This window comes from Phoca vitulina, unplaced genomic scaffold (assembly GCF_004348235.1).
Source record: "Phoca vitulina isolate PV1807 unplaced genomic scaffold, GSC_HSeal_1.0 scaffold61, whole genome shotgun sequence".
NCBI lineage: Eukaryota > Metazoa > Chordata > Mammalia > Carnivora > Phocidae > Phoca > Phoca vitulina.
In genome coordinates, this window is record NW_022589764.1 from 6,083,798 (window position 1) to 6,096,017 (window position 12,220).

The 12,220-nt window shown below is 52.4% G+C and overlaps 1 protein-coding gene across 1 annotated transcript in view; it reads left to right on the plus strand.

Moving 5' to 3' along the window:
• Positions 1-10,361: 10,361 nt before the first annotated feature.
• Positions 10,362-12,220, plus strand: part of ALDH1A3 (aldehyde dehydrogenase 1 family member A3) — a 37,863-nt gene continuing 36,004 nt past the window's right edge. Inside the window, exon 1 of the mRNA XM_032391320.1 lies at positions 10,362-10,564. Coding sequence (XP_032247211.1) covers positions 10,466-10,564 — 99 coding nt within the window. The 5' untranslated portion in view covers positions 10,362-10,465. The remainder of the gene's footprint in view (positions 10,565-12,220) is intronic.

The window sequence follows — 12,220 nt, forward strand, 5'->3', positions numbered from 1 at the left end:
CCTTTCGAGATCTAGTACAAAGCTGTCCTGGGTCAATGACGCCCCCTAGTGGCCGATGTGGGTCGTGCCTCTGCAGTTAAGTATTGGATTCCAGAAGCAGGAGTCCAGGGGTGCCTGGATGGCTCAGTCCGTTAAGCATCTGACTCTTGATTTTGGCTCAGGTCATGATCTCAGAGTCCTGGGATTGGGCCCCGCATTGGGCTCCCCACTCAGCAGAGAGTCTGCTTCTCCCTCTCCCTCTGTGAGTGCTCTCTCGCTCTCTCTCTCTAATAAATAAATAAAATCTTTTTAAAATAAATAGAAGCAGGAGTCCAGACAATAAGTCAACTTGGAAAGGGATGGTAAGTGCTATAAGGGCAATGCTGTGGGGGGAAGGGTGTTGTATGAGCTAGTCAGGGAGGCCTTTCTGAAGAGGCAGTGTTTGAGCTGAGACTGTCAGGACAGAAGAGGTCACAAAAGAGCATTCCAGGCAGAGGCGACTGCAGTTGCAAAGGCCTCGAGGTAGAAATGAGATGGATGTGTTTTCAGAACAGAAAGCCTGTGCAGCTGGTGTTGGGCGAGCATGCAGTGTGGCCTGGATGAGGCACAAGATGGAGGACAGATCAGGAGAGGCCTTGTCGGGTGTGAGGAGTTGATTCTGAGTGGGAGGGGTGGGGAACCGGAAAGGACAGTGACGTGGCACTCCTACGCTGGAGGCCTTTGCTTTCTTGCCCAGTCCTCATATTTCAGTCGATTCTACTTTAGACAGTATTTCTTTCTATTCCAGCCTTTGTTTAAGTATCTCAGAAAAAATTTCTCTTCCCTTAATCAGCCTTCCATTCCATCCCATTAAGAGCAAAATGACCCTGCCCTTGGCCGATGCACGCCCTGTGGCGTTGGAGAACCCCTCGCTGAGAGGATGGAGAGCAACCACACTCCCGGCCTGACCGGGCACCCTCACCTGGAGAGGCCCATTTCCAGAACAGCCCAGCACCTTAGTAGCACCCATCCACATAACCGTGTGCTGCTAAACTGTCCTACTTTACAGAGTAGGAAGCTGGAGTTTAGAGATCACCTCAGGTCACACGGCCAACAACCGCTGTGTCAGGATGCTAGAGACTACTAACTTGGCCTAAGTCCATAGCATAAGATGGAAGCAATGCATGGACTCAAACGCAAAATTTAGTGAGTGATTTTTTATTTTTTTTTTGCATATCCACTATGCTAGCCACTTGGCTGGACAATGGGGGGAGAAACTAGACAGCGTTCCTGCCCTCAGAGTTCAGTCTCATAAAGAAGGGGTGCCTGGGTGGCTCAGTCGGTTAAGCATCTGACTCTTGATTTTGGCTCAGGTCATCTCGGGGTCTTGGGATGGAGCACCACGTCGGGCTCCCCACTCAGTGGGGAGTCTGCCTCTCTCGTTCTTATTCTCCCCTTGCCCCTCCCGCTGCTCGCACATGCACTTTCTCTGTCTCTAAAATAAATAAAATAAATCTGTAAAACAAAAGGAAGACCAATATCAAATCAATGACTACACAACTAGATGTGTAATTATAATTTTGCATATACAAAATCATACGTCTATTATAATGTAACTACCCCATGAGTCGGAATATGTACAATGGCAAGTGTTACCTACAAAGATACCTGAGGCTTGATGCCATCTCCCTGCTCTGGCCTCTCATCTCCTGCACTGACTGTCCACTGTCCACACTTGTCCCTTTGATGTCATTACTTGAACCATTCTGGGCAATCACCTTGTCATGCCCTGCCGTCCCCTGGGGGAAGGGAGGTCTCATGTCCCAAAGTGGGCCTCCTGACCTGGTAATATCCATCCCAGCCTCTCCAGTGGCACAGAACCTAACCCCTAAAGTGCCCTAAAGTTGCTCCTACCTTCCCCGAGTCTGTATCCCATTCCATTAAACCTGCCTTCCTTCAAGCCCCAGAATTCGACATCAGTCCAAAGAACAATTTTTATTCCTCGTAATGAAAATATAACCTCTTCTTCATAGTATTGCCCTGGTGTTTCTGGGCTTTGATCTTGTAAAACTGTATTGATTAAAACTCTGCAAAGCTATTCCTTTGGGGGTAGATGTAGGGAGTCTTTGAAGAGTAGGGGGCAGTTGGCTCTTGGCTGGGATGGGTATCAGACTTTCCTTAGGCTTATGGTGAAATGTGAGCCTAAAGGTGAATCTCCACTCTGAAAAGAAATAGAGAACTAGAGAGAGGAAAAGGACTCATTTCAGCCATCCTGATAAGATGGGCTTCAGGTTGGGGTGGGGGAGGGAGGGGCCTTTCATAAGAGGCCGGGTACTGGCCAAGCAGACACCACAGCTTGGTGGCCCTTCTCATGCCATGCTATGCATACAAAACTCCTGGGGCTCTGGTTAACATGCAGATTCTATCTCTGCAGGTCTAGAGCAGGACCTGGCAGTTGGCATTTCTAAAAAGCTCCCAGGAGATGCTGATGCTGTCAATCTAGAGAGCACATTTCTTAGATACTTGTTAGTAGCTTGTACGTAGTGCAGAATCCTGAGCCCACCTCAGACCTGTGAATCGAGTCCGTACATTAACAAGACCCCACGTGATTCCTGTGCATGGTACAGTGTGAGAAGGCTGGTTTCTAGAGCTTCTGTGTATGCTGTGCCCATGGCAGACATGGCTAATCAATCACCACACTGATGATGAGTTGAGATCATTCTCTGCACAGTGCTGCAAATGCACTTCTAATGCCTGAAAGTCAGCCTGGGAAAGAAACCTTGGGGCCAGAATGCACTAGAAAGATTGGGAAGAATCAGCCCTCACATATGACTGATGAAACAGGGGAGAGAAAAACAAGTTAGGGGAAAGTTAGGCTTTTCAAACCCAAATGTTTCTAGAAGGAGCCCAGGAAGCAGCTGCAATGTCAGGACGAAGCATAAATATATGTGAAGGGGATGTGTTTCAGGGGGAGCAGACCTGGAGTCAGCCAGAGAAGGGTCTCTGTCCACTGGTGTCTGGAGCCGCTGAAAGCTACCTATGACATCCATCAGAGAGAAAACTAGGAAGAAGGTTCTAGAAGGGCTAGAAATCTGCCCACCCGGCTTTCTTGGCCAGGGCTGAAGGAAGGGACTGGGGTCTGTCCCACTAGCATGAGGGTCTCAGGTGGCATACATAGAGCATTCACCATACACCAAGCAGAGACTGACGCTGCCACATCTTTGTGATGTCACTTAGGTTTCTCTACCAGTATGGGAGGTCCCACCATCCCCTTCTGACAGACAAGGACAGTGAAATCCAGGAAGTTTCAAGATGCTGCTTAATAAATGCCTTAGTGGGAATCCTACCCAGTCTGTCTCTCTGCAAAGCCAACCTCTTAGGCTTATATGTATTTATCCATTGGCATTAAAAAAAAACAAACCTATTTCTTACAGTCTCTTGGCCAATTTCCATTAGAGGGTCCTTGGCTGTCTTGCCTGTGTGAGGGGCAGGAAAGGCTGAGGATCAGGGAGCACCCAGAAGGGAGTGATGCCTGGGAGCTGAGGGCAGGCAGGACAGGGCTCTGGTGTGAAGTCAATTCCGAAGTGGGCAGCAGTGATGTCTTCCTGTCTGTTTTACCACCCGTGTGCTTGGCATGTCACACCTGCTCTCTTGTTTATTCCCATGACCTTGCTGGGGGGGAATTGTTACTCTCGCTTTCAGAAGAGGAAGTGGACAAAGAGGTGCCAAGCGCTTAGCTCATATGCCAGGTCCAAAGTGCTCCCTGGACAGAGAGTCACACCCACCCACACGCGTCTGATCTCAAAGCTGGGACCCCTCTTCAGGCTCATGAAGAAGTGAGTGGGATTTTGTGGGCTCCCCTGGGCACGAATCCCCATTTCTAGCATCGTGTCTGTGATGCAGGTGAAGTTTTGGGTACTATCAATAAGGTTTTGCAACACCATTTATTTGTAAGTTGGGGAATTCCTGTTTCTCACAGTGGAAAAAACGTTATATGGCAACTTCCTACTGAACTTGGTCCCATGACATCTAGTGGCCACCCGGAGGAGTGCAGTGGAACCACACTGGACATTGGCTAGCAGGTGCAAATGCTGGTACTTCCCGGGATAAAAGAGGGGCTGAAATTCACAACAATCGAAATATCCATGGAATTTATAAAATGCACATTTAAGCCATGTGGAATTTGTAATTCTTGTTTTTGTTCCTAATATTTATGCTTGCTTACCGTCACTGGTGGAAAATACACCTTATCCAACCCATTGTCTTTTAACTGATAAACTACATTTAATGATTATAATTATATAGTATGGTATACTAAAATATAATATAATATAATATAACTCAATTCATGCATTATGCTCAATAATGAAAAGCATTATAAAGTTAAAAATGCTATAGGTGGCTAATTAGTCTATTCCCCTGGGGGTGGAGTGTTTTAGGATCACCATAATGCCCTATCAAAAAAACTACATGGAAATATACATAAATAGGCTTCCCATCTGTTATGCCTAAACGTATTATAAGACCTGATGTGCTTTACAGAGACTTTCTGATTATAGGGGAACCTCCAGAGTACTGCTTGAGTAACTTTCACACCACAAAGGCACAACAACAGGATCCCCAGGCTATTTCTTGAGAACACAGATTTTAACAGCTCTTCCACTCTCCACCCCCATCTCTACCCCAGGATTCAAATAATGGCAAACATCCAAAGGAAGATTCTTCCGTAATTGATGCTCCTTTATAGGGAGTACGGCCGAAAGGCAAGAGGAAAATCTTGTCACTGTGGGGCTAGGATAGATGAGTCCGAGAGTGATTCGCCAAACTGACACACTCAAATTAGTTTTCAAACATTTCGGGTTTGGCAAACTGCATCTTGCTAAGCCCCCTTTCCCAACATTTTTATACCCATGTGGATTTCAGGGGAAATTTAATATGTATGTTTCTGATTCACTTAGGCTTAACTCAGCACAATTGTTTAGCAAAAGCCACTTTTTGTCCAAGAATCTTCCAGATCCCTTTTATAAGCCCCTTAAATACCTTTCCTTCTAACCAGGAAGTGTGTTTTTCCAGAATAAATTGATCTCGCCCCCCGAATAATTCAAATTTGGTTCAAAACTCAGAATCCCTGAATTTCGAAGAGGGTTGCAAATTTGGCGAACAACAAACTTTCTTCGTGTCACTGAGAAAGTCCGGTGGCAACATTGAGAAGTGTGGAATGTTATGAGGGAGATGCAATGATTACATGTAGTGACATTTTGTGTACTTTAAAACCAGAAGTCTGACTTCTTGCTGCCTGGATTCAGTGCTGGCCTGGCCAAGCATCTTCCAGATCTGGGTGGCCCAGGGACCTGTTCAGTCACATCCGTTCTCTAAGCATTGGTACCTTACTCACTCAGTAGGCTGGAGGGTGCAGGTCCAACAGCTAATCCCCATGGGCACCATAGGATGGTGGGCTACCTGCCCAGCCTTATAAAGATTCTCTTCCCTGGGAAGGACATCAGCATCCAATTTAGGTAATCAAAACTGTGGATGAGTGGGTGAGTTAGCTTCATTTATTCCATCCCAGGGTTAGTTTCACCTTTGTTTTTTAATTTACTATAAACCCGAGCACAGGTATTCAGAACATTTAATTAAAGCCAGAAAAGGTAGAGATGGTGATAAGATTTCAAATGTGCTGCTTATTGCATATAAAGAAAACATAATTATTCCACCAGGGTTTAGAAGTTTGTTTCTTTTAGTCTTGCTGATATAGCATGATTTAAGTAGTCAGTTGCAACACTTAAGATTAGATTCAACCACATATAACAGAAAGCCCAAAAAGCAGGCTGAAATAGGACAGGGATCTACCCCGTGCTCACGTGGAAGAGATCCAAGGGAGGAAATCCCAGGCACAAAGCCTGGTTCTAGGGTCATAGACTCTTCTTGTGTGTCTGCTCCAAGTTCCTTATCATATAACTTCCATTCTCAGAATTGCTTTATGGTCATAAGATAGCTGCAAGAGCCCCAGCCCTCACATCTATGTTCCAGGCAGCAGGAAAGAAGAAGAGCCTCTCAGCTGACTCAGCCCCATGGAAAGAGCTCCTTCAGGAGCCAAAACCAAAGACTTTGGCTTATATCTCATTAACCACTCCTGTCTGCAAGAGAGACTGGAAAGTATGTTTTATCAAAGCACAGCGCTGTCCACAATAATATGAAGTTCTACTGGCAGGAAGGAAGGAAAGAATTGGGTGATCAACCAGCTGTCTCTGCTTTACCTGCCATGCCCTCTCCTGGCCCTGTCACAACTCTTAATCCCTGGGGTTACTGGTGGAAGATGGACCCTCAGGGGGAAAGTTCCAGCACCCATAAACTGTCAAGCTGAGTGTGTGTAGGGCCTAACCAAAGGCCTGACCCACAAATATTTTGATGTATCCTCCGCTTTTATGTAGTTGCTTCTCTGCTTCTTCGTGGTCTGAACCTGATTTACCTCAGACCAATATTGTGTGTGAAGATTTTCCCTCAGGTCTACAAAGGACCTGAGAAGGAAGTGGCTGAGACAGTGGTGCTGTGGCCCTTACCACTTTGACGTGGTTGGGTGTCCACTAGCTCATCTTCTTCAGGCCCGGATGCTCCTGTCTCTGGTGTAATCACTGATGACAACTCACAGGAAAACAGCTTGGTTCGCATGTTCCCTGAGGACAGAATGATGGAGAAGCACAGAGTGGTCTTCATGGACCTTGACTTACAGTGAGTGTGAAAGCCAAGTAGCTCCCTACTCAAGTCAAGTTTAGGCCACACTGAACAAGTCACATGAAAGGTGGAATCTACCTCATCAACACCAGGGGGGAGATGCTTGCAGAAAAGTTCATCTTCCCTCATTTCGAGGGCACCTCTCAGTTCATTTTATAGCCAAGAAAACTGAGGTTAAGTCGCCTGCCCTGAGGCACCCTGCTTCCCAACTTCAGAGAACCACCCTCCCCATGAGGAGCCTGGCTTTCCATGAAAGTGTTCTGAACACCCAGGGGCCCCAGAGCCTGGCCCTGACTTCTAGATGCTGGGTGAGGTGAGTGGTCTTCGAGAGGCAGTTCTGCAGCTGGCCACCAGCTGTGGGGATGCTGAGGATCTTCTGGAGATCTCTGGGCACCCTGTTGAGGCTTAGGTACCAGACTTGAAATAAAGTATAACAAATGCGGGATCCATGACTATCGCCATCGTCATTAATTACATTGGCTACAGACTGTCCGTATCTCCCACAATGTTTTATGAGTTTACAATGGAATTAGGAGGGGCTTTCAATGCCGGGGGAGGGGTGGAGAGGTAATCTAACTTTGATTTTATCTTAGTTTTTTCTTCATGATTACTTTTACTGAGTGTTCATCAAATAAACACGCCCTCACCATGCAATGTCTCGGACCCCTAATTAGACATGCCAAGAAGCCAGATAATAGCAGCACCATAGAGCTGAATACAAAATAAAAAGAATATTTTCACAATGACATTAGCAGAGTGACTGCTGATCAGAGAAGTTTCCACAAGTCAGAGAAGCCAGGGGAGCTCACTGACTTCCCAGAAGAAAAGTCTGCTGAGAGGAAATCAGTCTCCAAGAAGAATGGCAAAATGAAGAACCGGGCATCTAGACAGCACTTTACAGTTTATAAGGCATTCCGTTGCACCATTCTCTCGCTTGAGCTTTCCCAGTCACTGAAGTGGGAAGGAGATTATTTTATCGAAAAAGAAAGCGAAGCTCAGAGTGATGAAGTGTCCGGCCCAAGAACACACAGCTGGACTCTAGACCGGGGATGTGGGCAGAAGGGGCTGGCCTCTGGTGCCTTGGTGTTCTGGCACTCTCTCTGGCCCCCAGATACCCAGCGGCAGCCTGTGGGAGGAAGGGGTCCTTCCTCCTCCCTTAGCAACGGCTAAGGACCTCAGGGTCTGGTCCCTAAGAAAGCCACAGTCTCCAGGGACGCTGCCACCATTTTGCACCCGTACCTTCACTCCGCTCTGTGCTGCTCCAGAGACGTGCGGCCACGGGACGCAGGCGCTCACCTTGCTGACAGCAGAAGGCGAGAGAAATCCCTCCTCCACAGTCTGCCCCACCCACCCCCACACAGTCTGGCCTTGCTTCCTCCACAGCTGCTGCCATCTGGGGCAAGTATCTGCATGCCTCTGTTTACTCACCTGTAAAATGGGGAGAAGAGCATCTTGCCTTCATCCCTCCCACTGGGTGGCCAGACATGGGAGCAGCGGTAGCCTGCTGGTCTAGACAAGTCTGGCACCCGGCTCATCCTCCTGACCTGTTCTCTGGGAGCTCCCTGCTATGGCCGAGGGCCCTGCTCCCATCCCAGGCTCCCGGGACCGTGCGGGTGGCTGTCAGCAGGAGGATTTGCAGGTGACTTGGTCGGTGTCCTTGCCGCTGGCCCCCAAGCCCCGATGCTGCAGGTCACAAGCGTGTCTTTGGGTGTGAGTTGAGGCGGCCTCTGTTCCTTACTTCATGATGAGCAAGGTGGCAGCTGTCTACCTTCGAGCAAACAGGCTCCGCTCTCTAGGAGAGCAGGGTTCTAAGTCCCCGCCCTGTTTGCCTCTCCCCATCCATCCAGCAGCTGGTAACAGAATTTCCTCCGCAAATCTTCAGACTTGTTTTTAAGCCTGGCACAAGTGACGTAAGTTCAACCATCCAGGATCCCCCAGAAACTCTTGGAATAGGAGTTCAGCTTAGAAAGCTTGTCCAGTTACAGCCTGTTCATGCTTGGTGCCCCCGCCAGCCTTGGGGCCCTGCGCTCAGGGCAGGGAGAATCTGCTGCAGGACCCCGCAGGCCTTCCTGGGCCCAGACACCCAGACGCTGGGGCTCAGCATCCAGCCAGGGGCCCTGACATGAGACATGCGCCCACGTGTTTCCAAGAGAGCTGAATGGGGGCCACAGGGCCGGTCAGGCAGGGCAGGGAGCCCAGGAACTGGTAGGAGCAGCGGAAGAAAGAGGCAGCATTGCTCTGTGAGTGAGCCTGGCATGGAAGGCAGACTCATTGAGGCGGGTCAGTCCCTAACCCAAGGAGGGCACCCATTATCCCCTTTCCCTGCCTCACCTGTGCATTCTAACCCATACAGCCTAGGACCCTTTCACCCCCAGCGGGCAGGTGATCTGATGAAGGGTTTGCACAAGCTTAACAGCGTACTTACTCCACTCTCTAGAAGGACACCCAGTAGCACTGCAGTGAGGAGGGAGAGAAGAGACAGAGATGGACACCGGGACGGCACCTGGATGGCAAAACCAACAGAAAGATCAGCGGGACAGTAAGGAGTGCCTCCGTTTCCCGTCTGGCTATTGAGATTACTCACAGAAGGAAATAGGCTGAGGGGCTGAGCCTAACTGGGGATTAAACCCCTGCTTTTGTTGCGGAGTTCATGCCCCACATCCTTGTTCCAGAAACCTGAGGTATGACAAGCATGAGAAGCCACTTCCATGTCTCAGATGGGACCCGGGGCAAGTCCCTGGGGTTGGCGTAGCGTTTCCCAAAGGGCAAAAGGAGAGGCGCTGGACAGGCCTCTGCTTCCCTGGGAAATGATGAGCAACCTACGGGAGGGACAAAAGCGTCAACTCTTTTAAAACACAAAGCTGCAAAGATCCCACGTGCTTTCTTTGTTTTTTTCATTCGGTTAAATTGAGGTGTAATTTATGCGTTTTAAAAAGTCAAAATAATTGCACCCAGGGCCCCGGCAGCAGGGCGGGCTGCGGCTGCTGAGGTCAGAGGCCCAGCGCGGCACAGGAAGGGCCAAACGCTTTTCCCGGCCTTTGGGCCCTCGGCGTGTGAAGCCCCAGGGCCACGGGGAAAGTCGGGCCATCTGGGCCAGGCGCGCCCAGGCGGCCGTCCCAGCAGGGGCCGAGTGAGGCGCTCGGCGGGCGTCTGTCCTGAGAGCTGGGACCGGGCGGCGGGACTCTAGGCCCCCGGGCACGTGGGCTGCGGAGCGGGGGCCGCCCAGCGGGGCGCCCCGACCCCTGACGCGGCTCGGGCGGGCCCCCGGCGGGGTGGGGGGGAGGAGCGCATTCCCGGAGCGCGGCGCGCCGACCGAAGTCAGACGAGAGCGCGGAGCGGCGGCGGGCAGGGGGCGGCAGGTGCGGCGAGGCGAGCTCGCCGGACTTCGGGGAGAGAGCCGGGCGCTGTGGGCCCCGGCGCCCCCGCTCCCTACCCTGGCCCGCTGCCCGAGCCCTGGCACTTCCGGGGCCCGGCGGCGCTTCGGGGGAGCTCCTCCAAGGGCAGCCTCCGGGGGGCGGGGGAGCGCGCGGCGCGGTGGCCGGGCTCCCGCAGGGGCGGCGGGCGGGGTGGGGTGAGGCAGGCCGGCCCCCTCCCCTCCCGCCCGCCCTCCCTTCCTCCCGTCCTGCAGCCAATTAGACGGCCCCCTTGGGCGGGAGGCGTGGGTCGCTCCATAAAGCGGCGCGGAGCTGTCACCCCGCGAGCAGGCTGCGCACCATCCGGGCGGGAGCCAGCGCCACAGACTCGGGCGCCTCGGGCCGGGGAGCGCAGAAGAGCCATGGCCACCACCAACGGGGCCGTGGAGAACGGGCAGCCGGACAGGAAGCCGCCTGCCCTGCCGCGCCCTGTCCGAAACCTGGAGGTCAAGTTCACCAAGGTGAGGCGGGCGCCCATCCCACCCGACGGTCGCCTGGCTCCGCGCTGGGCTGGTCCGGCCGGGGTGGCGGGGACGAGGAGCCGGCAGGCGGGGAAGTCGCTCCGCTCCGAGGGTGCGGGGCGCTGCGGGCGGCGCGCCCTCAGCCGAGTTCGCCCGGCGCTCCCGTGACCGGAGCCTCTCCGCCTGGGTCCGGCCCTCTCGAAGCCGCGTCCGGCGGTGCAGGACCTGCCCGGCGGGAGCGCGTCCACCCGCACCCCGAAGGGGACTCCGCGATCCGCACTCCGGGACGGGCTCTCGGGCGGCGGGGCTCGGCGCTTTAAGCCTCCAAGCCTGGCGAGGGACGCTGCGCAGCGCCCGCGCCGCGGCCCCGACGTGCCCTTGCAGGGCCCGCTTGGAAGGCGAGCGGAGGTGCGGGCCGCCGTACCCCTGGTCTCCCCGCAGGCCCTGCGGCACGGTTTCGGGGGCTCAGCGGGTCGGGCTTCGGGAGGGTCAGAGGGTGCCCGAGAACACCGAGAGTTGGTCTGAGAGCTCGGTCTGCACTGGGGAGCTGCGACTTGGAGACTCCAGAACCGTGTCATCGGGAGCACGGGGCGAGACGTCGTACCTTCGGTGCTTGGCCTACCTAGCTTTCCAGGAGAGCCCGGGGGAGTAGGAAGGTGAGCACTGCTGAAACTGCCCTGGAGCCCCGCGGCCCTGGTGTTGACCGACAGGGAATGCTTCCCGATGGTGTCCGAACCCGGCCTGGGAAGCCGCGGGTGGCCAGGCCCCACCGCGCCCCGGCCCGGTGGAGTCTCTGCTGTTTTGCGCTGGGCTGGGAGGCTGGAGCGTCGGCAAAGCGGTGAGATCACCTGCCTAGGGCAGAAAGGAAGATGGCAAGGCCTGGAGCCCAGGCTCGGGAGGGCTGCCGGCAGCGCGTCCCGTGGGAGGACACTCGGAGCCTGTGGACTGGGGCGGGGAGCGCGGCAGGGTCGCAGGCCGAGAGCCTCGGCTGGCTTCTCTTTCCCCAACTTTCCCTCCTTTTAATTTTTTTTTAATTTGCATCTTATCCATGCCCTCCCCCCAACTCCAGCTGACACAGCACTGAGAAAATTTCCCCATCAATTTTACTTTCAAAAGTAGCAATTATGTCTCTCAAATAGTTTTAATCAAGCGGAGAAAGTCGCAGGCCACTATGTGTGGCCTTCAGATCTTGGTCTCTTGGCACTTCATGTCGGCTCTGCCTCTGATCACATGACATTTAAATTAACTGTTTTCAGAGGGCTCCCTAATCAACAGAGACACTTCACCAGAAACGCTGGAGATTATTTTTAACGTAGCTTCCCTAGCGGTATCCGCTTCGGAGGGAAAATTCCATCACCCATTCTGGGAACAGTCAGAATAGTACCTACCTCTTTTCAGATCCTTAGGCTGTTGGTGCTGGCCTCGTGGTGGTGGTGGTGGTGCCGTTTGGTTTTATTTTTGTTTTGTAAGGTTTTTGTTTTTTAATGCTACAGAAGCCGGAAATTGCTGTGTTATTGTCCTTTGCCTTTCTACCTTTCTGAGTCCTATCAGAGCAATGCAGCCACCTATGGATAGTTTCCTTCTTTCTCTGCAATTCTTTATGGCCCTTCACGAGTAGATAGAGAGGAGGATCTTAGCGGATTCACAGAGTGACCA